The sequence below is a fragment of the Carcharodon carcharias genome, chromosome 16 (assembly GCF_017639515.1).
Source record: "Carcharodon carcharias isolate sCarCar2 chromosome 16, sCarCar2.pri, whole genome shotgun sequence".
NCBI classification, from domain to species: domain Eukaryota; kingdom Metazoa; phylum Chordata; class Chondrichthyes; order Lamniformes; family Lamnidae; genus Carcharodon; species Carcharodon carcharias.
The window spans coordinates 72,646,473-72,673,614 of record NC_054482.1 but is presented as its reverse complement, the minus strand read 5'-3'; the positions used below and the strand labels follow the sequence as shown (position 1 = coordinate 72,673,614).

Genomic DNA, 27,142 nt, shown 5'->3' with positions numbered 1-27,142 from the left:
GAACCTGCACATCCCTAGAAACCACTTGATTTCCTTCTGGTTTTTGAGAGTAGGGAAATCGACTAAGGCACACACTTTGGCTTTGTGGGATAGTACGTTTCCCTGTCCCACTACGTGTCCCAGGCATGTCACTTTGGCCTTTGCGAATTCACTTTATGCCAAGTTCATTACAAGGTTTGCAGTTTTCAGACCCTGGAACACTGCCTCCAGTTGGTTTAAGTGGTAACTCCAGGCATCGCTGTAATTAATCAGGTCATCCAGGTACACTGCACAATTGCTGCGTCCAGCTATTACCTGGTTTGTCAATCTCTGAAAGGATGCTGGGGCATTTTTAAGGCCAAAGACCTTATGCTAGTATGAGTCATCTTGGGTGACAAAGGCCGAGATTTCTCTTGCCCTGAGGGTCATAGGGATTTGCCAGTACCCTTTTAAAAGATCAATTTTTTCTGAAGTAGGCCGAATGGCTCACCTTGTTTATACAATCCTCAAGGTACAGGATTAGATAGGAATCGGCCCTAGTTATTGTGTTTACTTTCCAGTAGTCAATGCAGAGACATTTTGATGCATCCGGCTTCGGGACCAGTACAATACCAGCTCTAACTACTCTAGCTAGGCTCAACTATATCATCCAGCATGTCCTGGATTTCCTGTCTGGCTTGAGCCAGCTTGTTGGGCTCAGCCAGTAGGAGTTTTATTTTATCGGTGGGGTGGGGTGATGCACCCTGACTGGTCTTTACAGATTTCTTTGAATTTTATGAGCAGGGTGGCCACACCCTCCCACTGCTCTTCAGTCAGGTGTGTTAACTGGGCATTTAAGTTTTCCAAGGCTCCAGTGTTTACCAGCCTGGTATCCAGACTTCAATTGGGGGACCCTCCAGGCCTCCCCCCCTCCACCCCGAAGAGCTGTTCCCGGAAGGTGGAGAGCTATTCCAACCAGGAGGTGTCCTCCTTGGGCTCATGAGGGGGCCCCTCATCTCATGCCCCTAAATTAATTCAAAGAGGCTGAAGCCAGCGGGCAGACCCTTTGTCAGGTTTACAGATATGTATGCCCAGGTTAGCCTTCAGGCCTCGTAACGTTACCAGATATTTGTGTTGCATGTGAAAACCGGCCAAGTCATTCGGAAATAGGGCACATTGAATCCATCCTGTGAAATATTGGCTACCCTGATCTGATCATTGCTCGCTGTATATTGTGCAAACTAATGAATGGGCCGAAGGCAGCCAATTTCAGTTCTGAAAAGTGCCCAGTCTACCTCGGGGAAGGATAAGGTATTGCAAACATTTGAGCAACAGGTGAAGCTAGCCATTTCACACTGCTACAATGCAGTAGTAACTTGAGTGGTGCTTGGCACTAGCAGGATGCTACCATCAAGCCAGAAAGATGTTCTGCTTATCACACAAGTGAGAAATGTAGTATATGAATTGCAGTGTCGGTGTGATGTTAGGTATGTAGGCCATATGTCCCAAAGCCTGGCAGATCGTATCGAACAGCACGTATTGTTCGCAACAGACAAGGTAGTGACCGTATCCAACCAGCCCGTGCTTGCAAAACTCAAAACACACTTTCAACATTAGATGTGTTTCCATGATTGGACAACATTTGTTCAACAATCCCGAGTGTGTTAAGGATTACACTGTCAACCAATTCAAGATTATCAGTCGGGCTCGCAGTGTGGTGCACTTATGTGTACTAGAAGCTACGTATATTAATTCACAGAGCCCTGTTCTTTGCAGACAGAAGGAACATGTACACACCACATCTGTTCCAACTAAACTAAATAGGTGACAGCCATTCTCTGGTTCATTCCCCAGGGCAATGCCTTGGCCATTCAGAGTCAATCTGCCTGTTTTGAATTTAAACAAAGCTTGGCAGTTAACAGTCAATCATCAGTTAACTGGTGCATTCTCCAGGGCAACGCCTCTACCAATCAGAGTCCACTTGCCAACCAATTGGCACTCTCTTGACATGAAGTATAAATTGTTGTTCCCTTCACATTTGGTATTCTTGCGAATTGTTCTGATGAGTGCAAGACAAAAAAGCTTCGACAACATATGTATTTTTTCAGCAATACTCAAGTTACTTTTCTTTCTCTAAACACTAACTTACACTAAGCTCTAAAGCACCATCAGTAAAAAAATTAAATACCTATTGCTTCATGCTTGCATGAACCACTGCAAGGTGAAAAGCAGTACACCTTGCTTTGCACCAAATTCCCAATTTCTCAAAATTCTCAAAGCTTACAATATTTATGATGTACTCCTTTTCATGGCTACTTTGTGTGCCTGGTTACTTTTGGAAACATTTTTGAGCCACACCCAAGTTACAAGTGCTGAGTATGCTTCCTGCTCACTGTATTTAGAACATATTCAAACGATCGCTTAGTTTATTGACAGTGTTCCCTGCAGCTTCTGTTAAATAGTTTGCAGTTTATTTCAGTTTTTAAAGTTCTGAGTTAAACTCTACTCTCAAATTTCCAAATTTACTGTTTACATTGCACCCATTCTACAACAACGCTGTGTATCCCCAATACCTTTCAGAATTTGAGAGCTCACAAGATAATTATAGATGGAGGAAAATATTCAGGAAAAGACAAAAAGAAAATTGGCAAAAGAAAACATTTACCTAGCATGTGTGCTATGAATTATATTGCAGTGTGATATGTTGGATTTCAACAAATTAGGGTTGATGTATGAGGGCATGTTCAGGCCTATTTATGTCTCACCACTGTGAAGTGTTAACATCAGAGGCATACATGATGCTGATGTAATAATGATGTCAGATCACATGACTGAGAAGTAAGAGATCTGGAAGAAGGAGAAGCTCTAACCTAGTGTAGAGGCCCAAATGTGTAAATATTTGCTGTAAATAAAGGGAAATGGTTTTGAGAAACAACAGACTCGAGCAGCATTCTATAGGAGAATGGACAGTCTTCAAAACCCCAGTTAAACCCTGACCACACAGCGACATGTGGCAGAAAGTATAAGATCCAATGAACATTAAAAAGAAGATACAGGACTGACGAGAAAAGTGATCCTCGAAGGAAAGACAAAAGAAAAAAATTAAGACTCACCAAGATATTGGAACATTGTGGGAGCAGCTGATACAAGATGAGACACATACCCAGAGACTGGACAGAAGTGAGGACAAGCCCGAAGCAGCAGGACAGAGGCGGGAACAATTCCAGGGTTCAGCAGAAGCATGAAATGCACACTACCACTCCCAGAGCCATTTCAGAGTGCAGAAGGCTTTCAATAGGCCCAGAATCGGGACAAGTGGAGAGAAAGGTTCATGAGATATAGAACTGCCACAGGATTACACAAGAAAAGGATCAGTATACTAATTTATGCAGTAGGATCTGTCACTGACAATGTGATAGGAAGGCAGGGGATTGATGAGACTTCAACTTCGTATGAATAAACCCTGTAAGAATTCAATTCTTATTTCAGCATGCGGTGGAATTTAATAATGGAGGGGGCAAATTTTACTATCAAAGCACAGACCAGGCGAAGGCATGGACTCGTTCATCAATGATCTCTATAGGTTGGCAGGGTACTGCAATTATGGAACCTTAAGGGATGTGCCGATTCGTGACAGGATCATAATTGGGGTTCTAGATAAAGCATTATCGGATCTCTTACAAAGGAGAGAGTAAAATTAGTAAATGCTGTGCAGATTGGGGCAAACGGAACTCGGGGAACAGAATCTGGCATTTATTCCCATGGAGAAGATTGAATGAGACCATTCAGATTGTAGGCCACGAGAGAGAGCGCACCAAAGCCTAAGTCCGCCAAAATGGGGAAAAGCACGTCAACCACTGTTTTCAAATGCCTTTGGTGTGGCGGGAACAAACTGCACAAGCAGGAAGAATAGAAGAATGTCCAGAGCGGGGGTGATGGTGGCATAGTGCCACAACCGTGGAAAAATAGGAAAAACTATTGCACATAAACGATGATGACCTGTAAAAAGAGGGGGAAACTTTTAAAACAAAGCCACATACTAGAAGTGGAAGAACCCAAGCAAAGGAATTAACCTTCCTGAGGAAGGTAAATGATACTGAAAACAAGTATTGGAGTATTAAAGTCAAAGTGGTTGGGCACCCCACACAGTTTAAGCTAGACACCGGAACAGGAGTTTCTGTTTGATCAGATGAAATCAAGTGGCTCAAACTGATTACATTTCAACCCTCCTCCATCAAATTACAAGATCCTGGTGGGACAACCTTAAAAGTGAAAGGCCAGCACATGGTAAAGCTGAAATAAAAAGGCCAAGAGATCCTCGAACCTCTCTGTCATTCAAAATCGAGTGCTCTGTGCTAAGCAGAGAGGCATGCCTTAAAACTGAAATTAAACTATTAAGTGGATGAAGTTGCTGATGCGAACTACAGCCATACATTTCAAAATTAATTTCCAAAATTGTTTACAGGACTAGGGAAGTTAAAGACAAAGTACCATATCACCCTGTGAGCAGATGCTAAACCAATTTGCCTCTTTGCACTGAGCAAAATCCCTCACCCAGTCTTGGACAAAGTCTAGGGTGAAATTGAAAAGATGCAGCAGCAAGGGGTTAGCTCACTGGTCGTCATGCCAACAAAAGGGTGTTCAGGAATGGCTACAGTCCCAAAGCCAGATAGACTGTATAAAAATCTGCGTGGGCTTAACTCAACTAATAAATCAAACGTGAGATTTACCCAATGGCCTCAGTGGATGAGAGCCTTGCCAAACTAACCAAGAGTACTTTATTTACCAAATTGGATGTGAACAGTGGATTTTGGCAATTGCCCCTGGACAAAGAATCCATATTGCTGATCACGTTTATAACGCCATTTGGTCGTTATTGTTTCAGTAGATTGCCATTTGGAATAGCGTCCGCTGCAAAGATTTTCCAGAGAACAATGTTTCATACTCGAGAAGACATGGAAGGACTAAAATGCCATATGGGTGAAATACTTATTCGTGGCACCACGCGAGAAGAGCATGACCACAGAGTCAGAGCAGCCTTGAGAATCATACAAGATGCAGGCCTAACATTGAATGAAAAATGTAAGTTTGCCAAACCTATGATCAAGTTTCTAGGTCAAATAGTACAAGCCCCTGGAATTACAGTTGATTCACAAAAAGCAAAAGTAATCAGAATTTCCACAACCCAGGACCATAACTGAATTTTGATTTCTCAGGATGGTCAGCCAAGTAGGCAAGCTCCTACCAAATTTAGCAGAGGTCATTGAGCCCTTGAGACAGCTATTGACACAGGGTCAACAGTGGTGATGGAATGTGGATCAGCAAAATGCTTTTGAAAGGATTAAATAATTCATAATCTTTTCTGAAATCTTGGCACATTACAATCCAGAATTATCCACCATAGAAGCCGCACATGCATTGTCTATAGGTCTGCGCACAGTATTATTTCAAGTGCAGAGAGATGGCAAGCGTAGAGCAGTCTATTGTGCCTCTAGGCCACTAAAAGAAACAGAACGCCATTTGAAAAATTTTAATATTGTTATGGGATTGCGTTTCAAAATCTAAACAGGCCATAAGTCCCTAGTCACCCTTTTAAACATGAAAGAAATTGCAAAGATGCCACCCAAAATCCAGTAGTTTAGAATAAGATTGATGAGATATGACTCAGTCACAGGTATGTGCAAGGGAAGTACAAATCAATGGCAGACGCTGTCATGGATACCATCAGAAGGGACCAAACAAGAGGATTTGCACTTCATCAAGGAGGTTGAAGCATATATACCCTTAATCACTCAGCACTTACCAACTACTGCAAAGAAGTTGTAGGAGATAAAACAAGCTCAGCAATGAGATTTATATTGTCTGGAAGGATGACCAGACTATATCCCCACTATTCCAATACTATGAAAAGTGCAAGCACTCAGTCATTAATGACTTACTAATCTTCAATGAGACATTAGTCAAACCGAGAGCAACTCAGCTTGATATTCTTCAAAAACTTCAAAGTCATCTAGAAAGAGCAAAACATTGTGCGAGAGCACAGCAATCAGCCTGGTGGCCAGGCATTACTCGCTCTATAGAATAAATGATTTCCAACTGTATGTCTTGTGCAGGAAACAGCCTAGAACAAGAGGAACTACTATTACCTTCCACTTCTCCATCAAGGCTGTGAGAACACCTTGGAATGGAATTATTTGAATTTAAGGGGAAAACCTTCCTTGTCATTGATTACTAATGGTGGATTGAAACAAACAGATTGCATTGTATCTCATCCGAAGCAGTCATCCAATCCCTCGAGAGTTTATGCAACACATGGTATCCCAGACATTGTAGTGTCCAACAACGGGTTGCAATTTGTTGATGAGCTATTCCACAATTTCACAAACGAATATGGCTTCATTCATGTAACTAGTTCACATCGGTATCCTCAAACGAATGGAGAAGCTAAGATAGGGTATGAACCATCAAAGATTTATTGAAGAAAAACAAGATCTTGATCTAGCTCTTCTGAGTTATCAAACCTCACCACTACAAAATGGTTTCTCACCATTAGAATTACTAATGTTCAGGAGATTGAGAACACAACTTTCATCTCTAGCAAAAAAACTCAAACCCAATATCACCATGAGCAACCACGAGAGGGTAAAGCAACATGAGGGAGAGCAGTGGGGCAACCAGGCTCAGATTTTAATCACAGGCACAGAGCACGAGACTTACCAGTGCTGAAGCCTAGGGAGCGAGAATGGGTCTGAGACCAACAGAAGGAAGGTACAATCATTGATTAAAAACTCCACAACCAAGATCATACAGGATTGAGACAGACCAAGGTTTCATAGGGAGAAACCAGAGCACCTGAATATTCTTGAAGAGAAAGCCAATATACACTTGGATTTACTATGCAGCTTCTGATGAAGAAGAAGAAGAAAGACTTCAAGCTCTACAGCCACGTAGAAGAAGATCACTCACACTGACAGAGGGAGATGAAGATCCTTGACCTCAAAAGGAGATCAGAACGAGATCAGGGAGATTGGTGAAGGCATCTCGGGACTAACCCTGTGAAGTCTGAGACTTCAAGGAGGCTTGGATGAGTTACAAGAGGATGTAAATATGCTAGGGATAAAGACTTGTGGGGAGATGCAAGGTATGGGGTTAACATCAGAAGCATACAAGATGCTGATGTAATAATCATGTCAGATCACATGACTGAAAAGTAAGAGAGAACTGGAAGGAGAAGCTCCAAACTTATTTAGAGGTCCAAATGTGTAAATATTTACTGTAAATGAAGAGTAATGGTTTTGACAAACTACAGACTTGAGCAGCATACCTCGGCAGAATAGATAATCCTTAAAACACCCACCTAGACCCCAAACAGGCAACAAAACAACCACTGCCTTGTTTACACTTAAAAATGGGGTGATGGCTGGACCAGAATAGCAGAAAACATTGACTTCTAGTTATCTGTCAGTTTTGTTATTTGAGCTAACCCAAATTTAGGTGGCAGGTAATTCTCTCAGAAAGAGGCAGAGGCCACGTTAATGTATGTAGCTAGGGATCTAATGATATTGTCCAAACTCCCAGCACCAGTTTTGTATCATTCAGTACTGCCACTGCTACATCCATGCACTAGAAAAAGAACCTGCAATCTGAACCACTGATATACTGGATTTCCTCACCACCCCACCACTCCCTCACCTGAGAATAGACTTCTTACCATTGGAGTTTGTTAGGAATTAGAGAGAGTTTAAGTAAGCTATATTTGTTTTTGTAGGTGTTAAGAATGAATTTCAGCTTAAGTTTGACTTGGATCTCTGTATTAGTGGGTTAAGAAAATGTCAAGTTGAGTTTTAATTTCACTTTAAAAAGTGCCTACATTTCTAATGAGAGTTTTATGACCCCAAGCAAAGTTAAACAAACAAGAGTAGAGAAACTGGACTGTTGCCTAGCAACAGGGATCCAGAGAGGCAGTTCCCTTCCAGAGAGACACACAAACTAGAAACAACAGTTTGATTTGGAAGCTGTTTGTAGCTGCCAGGAGAGACTGGAGCAAAGGAGACAGAGCCAGTCTCAAACTAAAGAAGAAAGTCCCCAAGAATTCAGGAGAGAGTAACAGGAGAAAATCCCAAGCAGACCTTCTAGTCAAAGGAAGGACAGGAACCTGGATAAGGTCCTGTTAAGTTAAGAGTGAGGAACACTCGTAAGAGAGAAAGGTTCCAAGCTTAAAAAGATAAAGGCTTGCTGGGAGTCGGTGCCGAGTGGACCTGTGGGAGACAGTCAGGAGCTGAGGAGCGCACCATTTCACCGCTGCAGCAGCTGTGATGCAGCGGGGGTGGGGGGGGAAGAGAAACAGCAACTGCAATGTCACAGGAAGCTAATAAGTTGATTGGCCGGCTCAGAATATTATACTTTGGGCGAATGGTGAGTGGGAGACGATAAAAGGTGCAGATCGAGAAGCCGACCTGTAGTGAGATCAGCGGCGGAGTGATGTCACGAACCACAATGTGACACAAGTGCAGGGAAAGTAGGATTGGTGAGTATTTCTAGTCTTTAAATTAAAAGTAAGGTCTTTAGTTTGTGTTTAGGTCTCTAGTCTTTTTCGCACTTTTTCTTAAAAATAACTTAAGTATAAGATTGATACTGATGTGAAAAAAAATCATTACATTAAAGTGTTAAGAGCAGGGATACTAGAGGAATCAATTAATACATTAAATAAAATATAATAATGATGGCAGGACTGGTGATGTGTTGCTGCTGCAGCATGCGGGAGCTGCTAGACCACCAAAGGTGATCCAGAACGAACGCATCTGAAGTCAGTATTTGCAGCTCGAGGAACTTCGGATCCGAGCTGCAGAGCTGCAGTCCATTGCGCCATATCAGGGAGGGGCAAAGTTACCTGGACACTTTTCTCCAGGAAGTGGTCACACCCCTCAGATTAGGTAATTCAAATTTGGTCTGTGATCAGGGACAGGAGGGTGTGACTGCAGGTGAGGCAGGTATGGGGACCCAGGGGGTACAGTTCGAGGAGCCTCGGCTCCTGCCGTTGCCCAACAATTATGAGGTTCTTGAAAGCCGTGTGGACGAGAGTGGGGATTATAGAGAGGATGAGTGAACTGACCATGGCACCATGGTATAAGGAGCCATTCAAGTGGGGGGAGGAAATGGGAACGTAGTAGTGGTAGGAGACAGTATAATTAGGGAGTAGATACTGTTCTCTGCAACTATGGGCATGAGTGCCCAAAGGTTGTGTTGCCTGCTCGGTGCCAGGGTTAAGGACATCTCAGGGCTGGAGAGGAACTTGGAGTGGGAGGGGAGGGATCCAGTTGTCATCATTCACATTGGTGCCAACAACATTGGTATTAGAAAGGAGGTTCTGATGAAAGAATTTGCACAGTTAGGAGCTAAATTAAAAAGCAGAACCTCCAAGGTAATAATTTCGGGTTGCTACCTGAGTCTTGGGCAAACTGGCATAGGGCAAATAAAGTCAAGGAGTTAAATGCGTGGCTCAAAGATTGGTGTGGAAGGAAGGGTTTCAGTTTATGGAGCACTGGCACTGGAGTAGAAGGGAATTGTTCCAATGGGACAGGTTTCACTTGAACCGAGCTAGGACTAGTGTCCTGGCAAATCAAATAGCTAGGGCTGTAGAGAGGGCTTTAAGCTAAATAGAGAGGGGTGGGGTTCTGGAGAGGTGATATGTAGGCATACAAAGCAAAAGGATATGGCAACATTGCAGGGCAGCTATTTAGGTAATGATACCCAGAGTGTAACAGGAAGTGATGGAGTGTACAAACATTAAAAAAAAAGCAGCAAATAGGGTCAAAAGGGGAAAAAATGGTAAAAAGGCAAAATTAATGGCTCTTTATTTAAAAGCACATAGTATTCAGAACCAAATAAATGAATTAATGGCACAAATAGAGGTTAATGGGTATGACCTTATAGCCATTATGGAGGCATGGTTACAAAGAGATCAAAGCTGGGAGCTAAATATTTAGGGGTATGACTTTTCGAAAGATCAGGCAGGAAGGAAAGGATGGCAGGGTAGCTTAGTATGAGATAAGTACAATAGCAAGAAATGATCTTGGATCGGAAAATGAATCCATATAGGTAGAGGTAAGAAATAACAAGGGGAAGAAGACACTGGTGGGAGTAGCTATAGGCCCCCTAACAATAGCTATAGTGTAGGACAGAGAATAAATCAGGAGATAATGAGGGCATGTAAAAAAGGCAGTACATTAATCATGGGTGACTTTAATCTTCATGTAGATTGGGAAAATTAAATTGGCAGAGGTAGCCACGAGCAAGAATTCATAGTGTATTCAGGACAGTTTCCTAGTATAATATGCTGTGGAATCCAAGGAAGCATCAAGCTATTTTGGATCTGGTAATGTGTAATGAGACAGGTTTAATAAATGATCTCAGAGTAAAAGATCCCCTAGGAGACAGTAAATAAAATGGTACAATTTAGCATTCAGTTTGAGAATGAGAAACTTGGGTTGGAAACAACTGTGCTAAACTTAAATAAGGGTAATTTCAAAGGAATGAGAGCAGAGTTGGTTGGAGTGGACTGGGAAAGGAGTTTAGCAGAAAAGACGGTTGATGAGCAATAGCAGATGTTTAAGATAATAGTTCATGACTCACAACAAAGATATATCCCAGTGAGGAAGAAGGATTCTAGGAAGGGGATAAACCAACCATAGTTAACCAGGGAAGTTAAGGATTGTATCAAATTGAAAGAAAAAAAGCATACAATGTGGCAAAGATTCGTGGTAAGCCAGAGGATTGGGAAAGTTTTAAAAACCAACAAAAGATGTCCAAAAATATAGTAAAGAGGGAGAAAATAAACTTTGAGGGTAAACTAGCAAGTAATATAATAGAGCTTATTTTTATATATATATATATATATATAAATATAAAAAAAAAGGAAGAAAGAGGCCAAAGCGAACATAGGCCCCTTTGAGAATGAGGCTGGGGAAATAAAAATGGGGAACCAGAAAATGGCAGAGAAGTTGAATAAATGCTTTGCATCAGCGTCCATGTTAGAAGACACCAATAGCATTCCAAAAATACTATATAATCAAGGGGGAAAAGCAGGGAACGAAATAAATGCAATAATTATCACTAGAGAAAAAGTACTAAGGAAATTAATGTGGCTAAAGGCCGCTAAGTCCCCTGGACTTGATGGGTTGCATCCTAGGATATTAAAGGAAGTAGCTAAAGAGGTAGCGGATGCACTGGTAGTAATCTTCCAAGAAATCCTTAGATTCTGGTGAAGTCCCAGGGGAGTGGAAAACTGCCAATGTAACACCCTTATTCAAAAAGGGAGGCAAAAAACAGGTAACCATAGGCCAGTTAGTTTAACATCTGTCATTGGGAAAATGTTGGAGTCTATTATAAAGGATGTAGTAGCAGAGCATTTAGGAACACATAATATAATCAAGCTGAGCTTGGCTTGATGAAAGGGAAATCATGCCTGACAAATTTATTAGAATTCTTTGAGGAGGTAACAAGCAGGGCAGATAAAGGGGAACCTTTAGATGTAAGATATTTGGATTTCCAAAAGGCGTTTGATAAGATATCGCACATGAAGCTACTTAAAATAAAAGCCCATGGTTTTGGGGGTAGTATATTAACATGGATAGAGGATTGGCTAACTAATAGAACACAGCTGGGATAAGGGGACTGCTTTCAGAAAGGCACCCTGTAACTAGTGGAGTGCCACAGAGATCAGTGCTGGGGCCACAATTATTTACAATATTAATGACTTGGATGAGGGAAGTGAATGTACTATCGCCAAGTTTGTGGATAACACAAAAATAGGTGGGAACGCAAGAGGTGAGGTTGACACGAAGGATCTGCAGAGGAATATATACAGGTTAAGTGAATGGGCAAATATAATGTGGGAAAATGTGAGGTTATGCACTTTGGCAGGAAGAATAGAGGAGCTGAATGTTATTTAAACGGACAAAGACTGCAGAAAGCTGCAGCACTGGGATTTGGAGGGCCCAAGTGCATGAATCTAGCAAAAAGCTAGCATACAAGTTCAGCAGGTAACAGGGAAGGCAAATGGAATGTTGGCCTTTATTTCAAAGGGAATGGAATATAAAAATAGGGAAGTGTTGCTAAAACTATACAAGGCACTAATTAGACCACACCGAGAATACTGTGTACAGTTTTGGTCCCCTTATCTAAGGAAAGATATACTAGCATTGGAGGCAGTCCAGAGAAGGTTCACTAGGTTGACCCTGGGTTTGGAGGGATTTTCTTATGAGGAGAGATTGAGTGTGTTGGACCTGTACTCATCGGAATTTAGAAGAATGAAACATATAAGATTCTTAGGGGGCTTGACAGAGTAGATGCTAAGAGGTTATTTCCCCTTGTGGGAGAGTCTAGGACCTGAGGGCATAATCTCAGAGTAAGGGGTCACCCATTTAAGACACAGATGAGGAGAAATTTCTTCTCTCACAGGGTAGTGAATCTGTGAAATTTGTCACCGCAGAGGGCTGTTGAGGCGAGGTCATTAAGTACATTAAAGGCTGAAATAGACAGATTTTTAATCAGTAAGGGAATCAAGGGTTATGGAGAAAAGGCAGGAAAGTGGAGCTGAGGATTATCAGATCAACTACGATCTCATTGAATGGCGGAGCAGACTCGATGGGCCGAATGGCCTACTTCTGCACCTTTGTCTTATGGTCAGAAGGTCCAAAGAGACAACTGGGGGTTTGTAACTCTTTGTTAAGGGCATATGAAGCAGTGGTGTACTGTTGACAGCTGAGTCAGTAAGAGCGAAAGCGTGGAGGAAATCTTGAACACATGTCATGACCCAGGAGAGAGGAACATCAGAAAGAGAGTTTGAAACCCTGAAGGTGAATACTTGAAGAAGGCACCTGAGAGCGCAGTTTGGGAGAAGATCCTGATGTGAGTTTTTGGAGAGTGGAGATTGGAACCCTCATGTGAAAGACAAAGTGCAATGAGGACTGGTTGGCACATGGTGTAATAAGCGTCGGCGATGGGGGGGAGGAGCTGCAGGGGGCGCACGAGGTGGGAGTTGGAGAGAGATCGATAGCATCTGTCTGGGGTGGCATCTGCCACTTGGTTTCAGAGTGTGATGTGCCTGAGCACTGGTCACCTATTGGCTTACATAGACTGTACTTACTGTGAACATTAGAGTTTATGGTAGCTTTTGTAACTTGTGTTATCCTTCCAAATCTGTATATATCTGGAAAGGTATAGTTTTGGATGAAGGAGTATTGTAATATCATTCATCTTTTCCTGTTTAATAAATGTTTTATGCTTTTGTTAGAAGTTCATTATCTGACTCCGATGACTTTGTTCAGAAGCCCCTCTCCACTTATCTAAACAAACAAATAAAAGTTAAGATCAAGCTGGGTTCCACCCTGGGATCAGGCTTACCCAGTGGTAACCTCAGCTGGGAATCAGATCAAAGTGGGGGTTCTTGTGGGATTCTGAAACACGGACAGTGGGTGATTGGATGCGGAATAATAATTGGTTCGGGATTATTATTATAAGGTAGATTTGGAAATCCTTGAATTCTTTTAAAACAAGTACGTAGAGTTACAGAGGTACTGGATATAGGAATTGGAGTTGTGTGAGATATCTTATACTAGTTGGAATTTGAAATGGCTTTAGAGGTTGCTAAGACTTTTTTACAGATGGAAAATGGAACTCTGACTGGCTTACAGAAATTAACCAAGAGTAAGTTAATGGAATTGGCGGATAAATTGGAGTTAGAATTACCCGAAGAGGAAAAGAAAGCAGACATAGTTGGGATAATAGCACAGCATTTACAACTGAAAGGGATATCAGAGAGACCAAGTTCTCCAGGGGGTGAGTCACAGGTGCAAGTATGAGATTTCTGTTACAAATGAAGAAGCTTGTACTTCAACAAGCAAAGGAACTGAAAAAACTTGAATTGGAGGCAAAGGAAAAAGAAAGAGAATTAGAATTGAAAAACTAGAGGTAAAGGAAAAAGAGAAGGAAAGAGAAAGGGCAGAAAAGAAAAGAAGGCATTTCGGAAGTTGGAACTGGAATCTCAGGCAAGAGAGAAGGAACAAGAAAGGGGAATACCAGTTTAAAAGACTGGACAGTGGTAGGGAAACTATTGGAGAAAATTCTGAAGGAGAGAATCTAGCTCCACTTGGAGAGGCAAGGTTTGATCAGGGACAATCAGCATGGCTTTGTCAGAGGGAGGTCATGCCTAATAAATTTGACTGAATTTTTTGAGGAGGTGACCAGGTGTGTAGATGAGGGTAGTGCAGTTGATGTAGTTTATATGGATTCCGGCAAAGCCTTTGACAAGGTCCCACATGGGAGACTTATAAAGAAGGCAAATGTACTTGGGATACAGGGTAATTTGATAAGGTGGATTCCAAAGTTGGCTTAGCTGTAGGAGACAGGGTGATGACAGAAAGCTGCTTTAGTGACTGGAAGCCACTGTCCAGTGGCATACCACGGATCTGTGCTGTGTCCCCTATTATTCTCCATTTATATAAATGACATAGATGACAATAGGGGGGGTAGGATTATTAAGTTTGCAGATGACACAAAGATTGGCCGGGTGGTTAACAGTGAGGTTGAGTGTCTTGGGCTACAGGAAGATATAGACGGGATTGTCAAATGGGCAGATAAGTGGCAGATGGAATTTAACCCTGAAAAGTGTGAGGTGATACACTTTGGAAGGAGTAATTTGATAAGGAAGTATTCAGTGAATGGCATGGCACTAGGAAGTTCTGAGGAACGAAGGGACCTTGGCGTGTGTGTCCATAGATCTCTGAAGGTGGAGGGGTATGTTAGTGGGGGTGGTGAAAAAGGCATATCGGACACTTGCCTTTATCATCAAGGCATAGATTACAAAATTAAGTCATGTTGGAGTTGTATAGAGCCTTGGTGAGGCCACAGATGGAGTACTGTGTGCAGTTCTGGTCGCCACATTATAGGAAGGATGTGATTCCACTGGAGGGGGTGCAGAGGAGATTCACCAGGACGTTGCCTGGAATGAAACATTTCAGTTATGAAGAGAGGTTGGCTTGTTTTCGTTGGAGCAGAGAAGACTGAGGGGTGACCTGATCGAGATGTGCAAGATTATGAGGGGCATGGACAGGGTGGATAGGGAGCAGCTGTTCCCCTTAGTTGAAGGGTCAGTCACAAGGGGACACAAGTTCAAGGTGAGGGGCAGGAGGTTTAGGAGGCATGTGAGGAAAAACATTTTTACCCAGAAGGTGGTGACAGTCTGGAATGCGCTGCCTGGGAGGCTGGTGGAGACGGGTTGCCTCACATCCTTTAAAAAATAACTGAATGAGCACTTGGCATGTCATAACATTCAAGGCTATGGGCCAAGTGCTGGTAAATGGGGTTAGGTGGGTAGGTCAGGTGTTTCTCATGTGTGGGTGCAGACTCGATGGGCCGAAGGGCCTCTTCTGCACAGTGAGATTCTGTGATACTGTGGCCAAAAATAAGATGCCTATTGCTGATAAGCAATTGAAGGAAAACCTGATTAACGTAGAAAACGAACTTTCACCTATGAAAGACGAGTTTGCTAATGAAAGAAGAGAATTGGTGGCAATAATTGAGAAGCGGTCACAGAAAGTAGAATACTTGACTGAGAACTTGAAATGTCTAAATGATAAACTTGCAGAAGCAAACTTAACAAAGGACAATCTTCAGTTAAAACTTGATAAACTTCAAGCATCAGCGGTTGCTATGAAATATCAGGAAAAATGCCTTGATCAAGAAAGGGAATTGTTGGTAAATCAGAATAATTGGTTAAATATAGAATTAAAAACCAAGACTAATGAACTGTTGGAACTTTGTCGTGAAAAGAGCAATGTGATTCTCAAATTGTAGAAGATGAAAGATGATGTGCTATCCAGTAGCTTCAGCATAGTAGGTGGAAAACTGCTGTGGTTGGTCTAGAGCTTTTGAGAAGTTCTTGCTCAGCAAATTCTAGGAGCCCAAACCTGAGAGGATCCAGCTGCAGCTAGAGCACTGTAGTCCAGCTAGCTTTCTGACACCAGGAAAGACATTGTTAAAGCTGCAGACTTGCTGGGATCATGAGAGGCAACATGCCCCTGCTATTAGGCTGCCATTATAATCTGCAGGAAAGCAGACTATTAGAACTATCCATTCTGTTCACTGTTTAAGGCGGAACAGGTTGTGGACGTAAAGCCTGGAAGGCCCTAGCAAGTGCATCCTTCAAATGCTACTACTGGTGTCACGCACTCTCAAGGAGGACCTGGTTTCAGTGCCAATTGAAGTAACCATGCGCTCCATTGCCATGCGCCAGAACTCACATAAGTTGGTATCTGCATCCCCGACGTTTTGCAGTAGCCCCCTGTCCAATGCATTCAGAAATTCCTTGTGCTTATCTTCCTGCATGCTGAAAAAGAGACGAGTTGCATTTATAACGCACCTTTCGTGACCTCGGGATATCCCAAAGTCTTTGGACCAATGAAGTATTTTTGAGGTGTAGTTACTGTTATAATGTTGAAATGTGGCAGCGAATTTGTGCAGCTTTGCTTTCTCTGGCTGGTTTATGTTGAAGTAGCTCTATGACTATTTTGTAAACCAGATCTCTCATGCTGTTGCTCATAGTGAATGATTCACTTTATCTTTTTGATGAAAATAACCCAATGATTGTGCATTTTACACTATTTTCAGCATAAATTAAATATCGCATTTTTAGAAGTTAGTGGCAAAATATGGAAGCAATACTGCTAAAGATCACTGTTTAGAAGTTAGTGGCAAAATATAGAAGCAATACCACTAACGATCACTGTTTAGATAATTGCTTAAAATTATAACTCTTATAAATCACTTTATTCATACAAAAAGTGTACCTGTAGGATTTGAAATTTGATGTCAGAAACAAATCATTTTAATACAATTAAATGTGATATGACTGCTGAGGTCAATATGTAAAACTATCTTCTGCTTCACAAATTATTACCAATAAAAGGAGGCAAATTGAGGTGAGAAACAATGCAATGCCTCACTCCCAGATTTGACAAACAGGTGATTTAATGTGTGTTTAATCAATTATTTGGTTGAGGAGTTACTGTCAATGGAAAACAAATATTCTTATTACTTACCAGTCAGGCGATACCTTGTTCAAAACTCAACAAACCAGTTGGACCTTTCTTAATGTTTATTACTTATATGCATCAGTACTTCTAAAATGATCACACCGGATAAGCAAACATCTGTTTTTAGGACAGCATAACCAGATGCCATGACCACAAATTGCATTGTTGTTTAAAAAAATTTAAGCTTTTTTTAATTATGCACTTTTGCGATCTTATTGTCTCTGGCGAGGCCTGCATTTTTGCCTAATTGCCCTAGGGTTCTTGGTGGTGAACCACTGCAATCCATAGGATGTAGATACAACCACAGTGCTGTTCGAGAGAGAGTTCCAGGATTTTGACCCATTGACAATAGATAGTGGACAAGCTTTGGGGAGTCAGTTATTCAGTGCAGAATTCCCAGCTTCTGACTCGCTCTTGTAGCGAATTTGATTCATCCCATCTATATGAAGATTGAAATTGCCTACAATTATTGCAGCACCTTCCTTACAAGCCCCCATTAATTTTGATTTATACTCTGTCCTATGGTGTAGCCATAGTTTGAAGCAAATAAAGTACTCCCCCACCAGTGACTTTCTCTTGTTATTTCTCATCTCCACCCAAATTGATTATGCACCTTGATCTTCTGAGCCAAAATCATTTCTCACTACTGGACTGATCTCAACCCTTATTAACAGAGCTATTCCACCTCCTTTTCCTCACTTCCTATCCTTCTGAAATGTCACATACCCTTGAAAATTAGGTTCCTAGCCTTGGTCACTTTGCAACTACGTCTCTGTAATGGCTATCATATACCGATTTATTTCTACTTGTGCTGTCAATTCATCCAACTATTACGAATGCTGCATACATTCAGATGAAGAGCATTTAATTTGGCCTTTTACCATTTTTCCCTGCTTTGACCCAATATGCTGATGCACAGTTATGTTTGCCTCTTCCTGTCACACTCTGGTTATCATTATCCCATGTCACTCCCCTGCACTACTGCCTTGTCCTTACTTGTTTACTTTCTAAATCTTCCCTCATGTAAACCCTACCGCCTCCCTCTAATTAGTTTAAAGCCCTCTCTACAGATATGGTTATACAATCTGCCTGGACACTGGATCCAAGCATGGTTCAAATGAAAGCTGCCCCAACAGTACAGCTCCCTCTTTCCCCATTGCAGGTGCCTGTATTCCATGAATCGAAGCCCATTTCTCCCGCACCAATCTTTGAGCTACGCATCCAACTCTTTGATCTTATTTCCGCTACGGCAATTTGCTTATGGCGCAGTAGTATTCCAGAGATTATTACCTTTGAGCTTCTGCATTTTAATTTAGTCTGGGCTGCTCTTATCCCTTAGAAGAGCCTCTTTCTTAGTCCAGCCTATGTTATTGGCACCTATGTGGACCAAGACAACTAGATCTTTCCCTTCCTACTCAAAGTTCCTCTCCAGCCCTTAAGAGATGTTGTAATCCTGTCCCCAGGCAGTTGACACAGCCTTCAGGACTTGCACTCTTGGCTGCATAGAACATTCTCTATCCCCTAACATTACTGCCCCCTACTGCTACATTCCTTTTTGCTTCCCTGACTTAAATGGCCCCCTGTTTCAGGGTGCTGCTCATCCTCTCTGCAGTCCCTGCTCTTATCCACACAGGTTGCATACCAGTTGAATAAGTGCAAGGGCTGAGGCTCCTCTAGCTCTACCTTCTGGACCCCGATATCTGCCTCACTTGTAGCACACTTTCCTGTCCCTGACCGCAGACCAAATCTGAAGTACCTAGCCTAAGGGGTGAGACTGTCTCCTGGACTAAAGTGTCCAAGTAACTTTCTCCCTCCCCGATGCATCACAGTGTTCAAAGTTCAGACTGCAGTTCATCAACTCTGAACCAAAGTTCCTCATGCTGTAGACACTTGCTGCAGATGTGGTTGCTGTGGATCATACTGGTGTCCACCAGCTCCCAAATGCTACAGCTGCAAGACATCACTTGCCCTGCCACCTTCTTGTATTTTATTTAACTATTTAAGGTTTTAAGTTCAGGAATGTTACTCATTGATTATTTGTTGTTATAGTAAGTAGTTCAACTTGTTCAGCTATAAATTTAATAGCACACTTGCATCTCCCTGGTACTTGTGTAAACTTCTGCCCCAGTTTAGAGGAGAAAAAACATAAAACTTACCAACAAATCACTGATCTGCTTACCTAATTAATGCCTGTAGGCTTCAGCTCTCAGGTGTTGCTGTGCCCTGCTTCTTTCAGACCACTCCTTGACCAGCACCTCTTACCTCTCTGCACAGAATTCCCTCACACATGAAATTCCCGAGTTCAGAACTCTGTCGAAGCTGTAATCCATTGAGCTGGCTCCACGCTACTTACTCAAAGACTACAACCATTGTTTACAATCTCTGCTCCAAACACCATTTCCTGCCTACTAACTCTATCCCTCTTCCTGGCAACAGTCTGAGGCTAAACTAGTCTGTTCATAACCTTGATGTCATAGTTGACCCTGAGATAAGTTCCTGCTAATATTTTTGCACCACCGCAAATCTGTGATCAACAGTAACAGAATTTCAAAGCTTGGTGTTCGATTCTCTCAAATCTGGTTTCTGCCCCTGCCACAGTACCAAAACCGCTCTGATCAAAGTCATAAATGACATCTTATCTGACTGTGACAAAGGTAAACTTTCCCCCCTCATCCTTCTCAACCTATTTCCACCTGCATAACATTGCCAGAATTTGCCCCGGTCTTAACTCATCTGCCGCTGAAACCCTTGTGCTTGCCTTTATTAGCTCTAGACTTACCACTCCAATGCATTTCTGACTGGCCTTCTAAATTCTACCCTGCATAAATTTGAGGTCATCCAAAACTCTGTTGCTTATGTCTAAACTTGCGCTCAGTCCCATTCATTTATCACCACTGTGCTCGCTGACCTACATTGATTCCTAGTCAATCAACCACACGATTTTAAAATTCCCATCCTTGTTTTCAAATCGCTCCATGGCCTTAGTCTGCCCTATCTCCGTAACCTCCTTCAGCCCCATAACCCTCAGAGGTATCTGTGGTCATTTAATTCTGGACTCTTGAGCACCCTCTGATTTTAATCACTCCAGCATTGCTGGCTGAGCCTTCAGTTGCTTAGGCCCTAAGGTCTGGAATTTCCTCCTTACACCTCTCCACCTGACTTTCCTCCTTTAAGACATTCTTTAAAACCTAACACTGATCAAACTTTTATTCATCTGACCTAGTATTTCCTTATGCGGCTTGGTGTCATATTTTATTTTACAGTGCTCCTGTGAAACACTGTACTCCCAAGTTAACTGAGCATTAGACAAAGCTACAATTGGCCTTGGTGTTAAAGGGCCAGAGAAGGGGCAGATTTAGGATTATGAGCCTACGGGAGGGATTTTCCAGCCCCCTACCCACCGCCGGGATCATCCATTCCTGCCAAAAGTCAGTGGACTTTTGTCTGGGCTGCTGAATCTCCCACAACGGGTTCCTCCACAACGGGGCCAGAAGATCCCTGCCTATGACTTTTTATCGGAACATTTATGTTCAATAAGGCCGAGTTAGATTACCAGCACAAATAATCTGGATTTGACATCTGAACCCTTAATTATAGACCTCCATATGCTTTCTGTAGTGATACATTTGGGCCAACTTTATATTGTCGTTCAGTGAGTTTGCTTGTTAAAAAGCCAGTGTAATGTGAGATGTTTACCTGCAGAAATGGACTTTAAAAAGCTTTCACTGTTACTAGCAATAAGTCTGCTGCTTATGTTTTGATGTTTAGATCTCGCTGACAGTTTTTTGCTTCTTGCACAATAGTATTCACTTACCCACAGTCTCTGTTCAATTGCTAATTTTCAGATACAGCTGTAGATATTCTATGCAAAGATAAAGCATCTTCCTTTATTTGTTTTTCTTGTGGCCAAATTGATGTTTATTCAGCTTGGTATTTGTTCTACCTAGTGTTATTAACATTATCAATCTAATTGTTTTGATAAACAAAGTTGTACCCTTGTTGGGCAGCCTTCTTTGTTAACTCATGTGGCATTGAGAAGCCTTGGAGAATAGTAATATTGGAAATTGACTATATGTAACAGGAAATAAGCTCAATGAGCTACTGATGTTTTTATTCCCTGATAAGGCAACTGTTTTATCTCTGTCAGTTAAAAATTCTATGCTTTAAATTCAACAGCATTGCTAATATCGAGGAATAGCTATGAATATGTAAGGAGAATGCAAGATTTTTTTATATATATGGACATACATGTCATTATGTACATGTAAATGTTTGAGTGTATTTGCGGATGTATTTGAAAGTGAAAGAATCAAAGGCATTAAAGCATGAAGAAAGTGGCTGCAGCATAATATAATTAGTGGCAACAGTATGGTAAGCATGGCCGAGGGAAGAGGTGCATGGGGAAGATAGAACAGAGCAACAGGCAAGAGGAACTGGAGGGACAGGAGGGGTGGGAGGTTTTGATGGTGGGGTAAGGGAGGAGTGGTAGGCATAGGAAGAGAGCAGCAAAAATGGATGGGGCAAGGAACGTGCAGTGGGTAACATGAAAGAGGGGGATAGATATCATAAGGGGGATGGGGAGCAGAGGTGGGATGAAATTGGTGCATTTATTTTGCTCCAGCCCTCCTTGTGTGTGCTTGATATTCCCAGTAGACCCAAGTCCCAGATCAGGAGCAGCTGCTTAGACTGTTTGGCTTAATATCTTCTATTTTAACCAGAATTATTGTGTTGATACCAGCACAGCAAGGTAAGCTGAGATATTGGCCTTTGCTTTGGTATAAAGAGATGAGTTGCGTCTGGTACTATCAAGAAACTTTGGCAGCCTTTCTTTGTGCTGGAACTAGGGCACTACAAAAGGAGAAGGTAAGATATCAGCCTGCACAACTGAACCAGGAAGCATCCAGCAGGGCAAGAAAATGGGGCTAGCCATTTGTAAGAGTTCTATTTGACCTGGAGCCAGTACAGAAGCCACTACAGCAAGTGAAGGAGGAGCATGTTAGGTCAAAATATTAGCACAAGTGGCCAAAATAGAGAGTAAGAGCAGGGCCAGACTGAGGTCCACGAGCAACAGGTTAATTTGTTCTTAAGACTGCTGCTGTATATTTAGGAAATTGGTAGAAGCTCACTCCAGGAACAGCTGAGAATGTGATTTGGAGTAGCTGAAAGACAATAGAAAATAAATAGTAAGATAAAATAATTTTACGTAGTTATTAGCAAGAAATGTGCTTATAACTATGAGAGGAAGCTAACCCCTTAAAAAAAGATACTGAAATCCAATGCACCCATGATTGTGCAATCAACATAACAATTTACACAATTAAAAATATAAATGTGAACATAAGAATGTATAATGAAAAACATTGACACAAGAAGTGTGACAAAGATATAACAAGAAGCAAGTGTTGCAGACAGGAAGTGCATACAGTACTCTTATGTAATTTGCCAGTAATCACTAATCAAGGTATTTCTTTAATGACCTTTTATGTTTCATGTTTATGCTATAATGTAATCATTTTATTCAGTTAATAGTATTGAACAAGTTTTGGAATGCTTTGGGGCATGAACCATACCTTTTGCACTACTAAACTATCTATTGTTGTTTACGAAAAGTGTAAAGAAAACTGCTTATCTGGTAATTTTACCTCAGTTTACAGTTATAAAATGGCAGTCATCATTCTGTATATGTTGTGATATAGATATGGTCAAAACTAAATACAGTTACATCACCTTAAAATGATCACTTAATTCCCTATTTAACCTCCACATACCTTGAAAAATCGAAGTGGTCTAAATATAATTTTAATGTCATGCAATCTCACTCCTATAATCTTACTTTTTACAGAACTCTATATTGTATTCCATCTTTCAGGTGAAACATTAAACAGGGGCCCCATCTGCCTTCTCAGGTGGGCACGAAAGATCCCATAACAATATTGAAAGAGGAGCAGGGAAGTTCTCCAAAAAGTTCTAGCTAAGATGTAGTCCTCAGTGAACATGACTTCAAAAAAAAACCAGTATCTGGTCTTTATCTCATTGCTATTTGTGGGACCTTCCTGTGTGCAAATTGGCTGCCACACTTATTAAATTGTACTAGTGACTGTACACTTCAAAAGTACTTCATTGGTTGTAAATCACTTTGGGATGTCATGGAAGGTTCTTTATTTATACAAATTTGTTCTTTGAATGATTCATCTGCTGTACATTGTTTATCATTGTATTTATACTGATGACACCCAGCTCTAACTCTTCACCACTTTCGTTGACTTCACAACTGCTATGCTTTTTACGTGGGCAGGCCTAGGGTGGCCTGTCCGCGCTCGCCCAGTTGAGGCCCTTAAGTGACCAATTATTGGCCACTTGCAATTTCCCACTCTCTGAAGCTCAATTTTGAAGTTGGTGGGGGGAAGCTCGGCAAGTCACACTGCATGTACCTTGGGCTGAAAGGGAGAAGCACTTTGCTCAAAGGCCCCCTTTCCACATCGGACACTCCCTCCCCACCCAAGGCTTGCCCCCTGCGAGTGCTACCTTCCCCCTGGCCCCTTCATCATGACCCCCAATCCCCTAGACCTCCCCTCCAGATAATTCTGTTTTTGTTTTTTATGCTTCTGTTCTGCCTATTCTTGCAGTTGAAGGTATAGAAAACCAAGCTATTGTTTTTAGCAAAAACAGAATTACTTGGAAAAACTCAGCAGGTCTGGCAGCATCAGCGGAGAAGAAAAGAGTTGACGTTTCAATGCTGCCAGACTTGCTGAGTTTTTCCAGGTAACTCTGTTTTGGTTTTGGATTTCCAGCATCCGCAGTTTTTTTGTTTTTATCTCTATTGTTTTTAGCCCCTTCTAAAAACTCTACTCTCTTGGCACTAACTCCCTTCCCACTTTTCTGGTTGCTCATTGAGGTTAAACCAGGCTGTTGCAATCCCAACTCCCTGCTCAACCTAAGAGTTGAAATTCGAATCCTATATTTCTGCCCATCATCAAGACCTCTTTGATCTCTGACCATTGCTTGTACAAACCATTGTCAAAAACCTTATTCATAAATTCACCATCCAAAGCCTCAATTTCTCTAGGCTACTCTGTCCTTCTCCATTCTCCTTAGACTTTAATTCATCCAAACGTCCATTATTCACACCCTGTCCTACACGAAGTCTCACTCTACTATCAGTTTGCCCTCACTGAATTACATTTTGAATATAATATCCTCATCCTGAAATCCCTCCATTGTATTGCCCCACCCTGCTTCTGCAACCTCTTATGGCTTTGTGTTCTCTTCCATTCTTTTGATGCCAGTCTATGGTGCAACATCCTCCCACCACCCTGCACCACATACTTCCATTCTACTATTGGCAGGATTATCTGAAATACTCTCCCTAAAACATTTTACCTCTGTGCAACTTCAAAAGCCTCCTGAGAGCCTGTCTTTTTGAGCAAACTTTTGGTCACCTCTCTTAACTCTCTCACACTTAGAGGACCATAAAATTCTGTCCTTCCAGTGGGTTTGCAAGGGGAGGCTTAAAGCTCCCTGGGTAGCCTTCCTGCTGCTCTCCTGCCTGCCTCTGCTCTGTCCATAATTTTACGTGGGCAGGCCTAGGGTGGCCTGTCCGCGCTCGCCCAGTTGAGGCCCTTAAGTGACCAATTATTGGCCACTTGCAATTTCCCACTCTCTGAAGCTCAATTTTGAAGTTGGTGGGGGGAAGCTCGGCAAGTCACGCTGCATGTACCTCGGGCTGAAAGGGAGAAGCACTTTGCTCAAAGGCCCCCTTTCCACATCGGACACCCCCTCCCCACCCAAGGCTTGCCCCCTGCGAGTGCTACCTTCCCCCTGGCCCCTTCATCATGACCCCCAATCCCCTAGACCTCCCCTCCTTGCCATGCAACCCCCCCTGCACCTACCTGGTCCTGGACTCCAGGACTTAGAATCTGGGTTCTGTTTGTAGTCCCAGAACTGGCTACGCTGTCACTGGGGTTGCTGGGACTACGATTGGCTGGCAGCTTTTCAGGCTGTATTTCTGCCCAGGTGGAAGATCCCTCCTAGCCAAGTAATGCATCGCAGAGCATTAAATGGTTTTTGGGCTGCTGTGATCGGTGGGGATGTGTTTCCTCTGGGACTCTGGGACAGGAAACCCCGCCATCTGAAAAATCCTGCCCTAAGACTCTGTGTTAGTGCAAGTTGTTCTACTATCTAAATATAGCCATTTATTTTTAATTATGAAAGTTAATTTAATTGCTAAAACAAATTAAGTGTGATACATAGAAATAGTAGACCAGGATCAGATTGTAAGAGAATTTTCAAAAACTTTGAAGTTTTAGGAAGGATTTTTGCAAACTTGCTAATTTAATTTGTAACCACACACTTCGTCAATATCTGGTCTAAAAAACATAATAACCAGAAAAAAACTAAAAACAGACTATAGCTGTCATCACCCTTCAAACTACAATCCTTTTTTAAAAAAAATCAGAGACTTGAATATTTCAGACAATAGTCATAATTTATTGCACTTTCCATGTACATAAATCTCTTCAGTAAATTGTACCGTGGTGGGTCTCCTGGTGTAATGTAGTAATTCCCATAATTGAAATGGGAATGCCTTTGACCTGATCACTAATTTTCCTAAAGGTCAGTAGAGAAAGAATAAAGTTGATCTGGGGGCTTGCTCAGGTTCTTTGTTTCTTTATTTGTCCAGGCTATTCGATTGTCCCTTGAGCAATCATTACCTCCAGAGCCAAGAGAGGAGAGCACTGAACTTGTCAGCAAACTACGCATCAGAACACCGCGTGGGGAATTCTTTGAACGGCGTTTCTTAGCAAGCAACAGGCTCCAAGTTGTCTTTGATTTTGTGGCTTCCAAAGGTTTCCCAAGGGACGAATACAAACTGCTGAGCACCTTCCCCAGAAGAGATGTAAGTGCTTCAATATCATCTTTTTGTTATTGTGCTACAGTTTTTATTACATGTGCGTTCAACTTGGAAAGATTAAAACAAAGATTATAAGATTATACTTCCAAGTAACTTGATCTTAATTCCAAATATATTATTTTTTGATTCTTTTACTTTTTACTTTGAAGTATATTTCTGTAGCATAATAACATTGTCAAATAATAACTACTTTTGTGTAGTCTCTGAAATGTGAGGATAATGAGAAGAAAACCAGCAATTTCTCTTAAAAAAAATTCCATCTGGTCAGATTTATTAACACCTGCTGTGCAAGCTTTCAAAAGCTTAACCTCTTAATTCTTTCATCAGCATTAACTCATACGTAGGTCTAAAAAAATTCCTCTGGGCTGCATTGGTATTTCCCATGTCTTTTGAAAGAAATGGGCTACCACACAGCTGTGAAGTCTTAAGCAGGCATTAAACAAATGTAGGAAAAATGAAATAATCAAAAGAAGAACATCTTCAACATGTTACAGGACATAATTATAAGGTGACAGATACAATGAAGTTAATTGCAAGGCAATAAGCATACACGACATGTTATATTGATATAAATTGCAAGAATGGTGATCCAATAGTCATTGAATACTCATAGATCCGATAGTCATAGATCCAATAGTCATTAGAATCCCCAGATTATTATGATTGTTTGTATTATGACTGTATCAACCAAATCCCATTTATTCGTATTCTGTCACACTCCTTGACATATCTATTTGTTAATTCAGATTTATTAACTTTTTAGAATACCCTTTACTTATATCATATGGCCTTCATCTAGGCCTACACATTTCTGACTTGAGCAAAATTACTTAAGTATTCATGGAGTCACTTCCTCTTCTTCTGCCTTTATTAATAATCTCTTTATAATATCACTGCCAGCACAATATTAATTTTGGAACAGATGGCGAATGCAATTATACTGCCCAGTCTTTCTTTGTGAAGTGGCAATTACTTTAATATGGTCCATGCATATTTTGAATGCACCTCTAATACTGAATTATAGATTTTCAGTTTGGCACACGTTTGCTTTTTAAGCCAAGCCAATAGTGAATCTGGTACTTTGACTTTTTCAAATAGTGGCACTAAGATAAAGACAGGGTTAGCACATTCCATACTCAATTTCTAGAGAACAAAAGGTTTGCTTCAGATAATACCAAGT

General features: G+C 41.6%; 1 protein-coding gene across 3 annotated transcripts in view; it reads left to right on the top strand.

The window, feature by feature from the left end:
- The window catches only part of faf1 (Fas (TNFRSF6) associated factor 1), a 386,266-nt gene that overhangs the window by 335,470 nt on the left and 23,654 nt on the right, over window positions 1–27,142 (top strand). For all 3 annotated transcript variants that reach the window (XM_041208631.1, XM_041208632.1, XM_041208630.1), the window contains one exon: window positions 25,732–25,947. In XM_041208631.1, coding sequence (XP_041064565.1) covers window positions 25,732–25,947 — 216 coding nt within the window. The remainder of the gene's footprint in view (window positions 1–25,731; window positions 25,948–27,142) is intronic.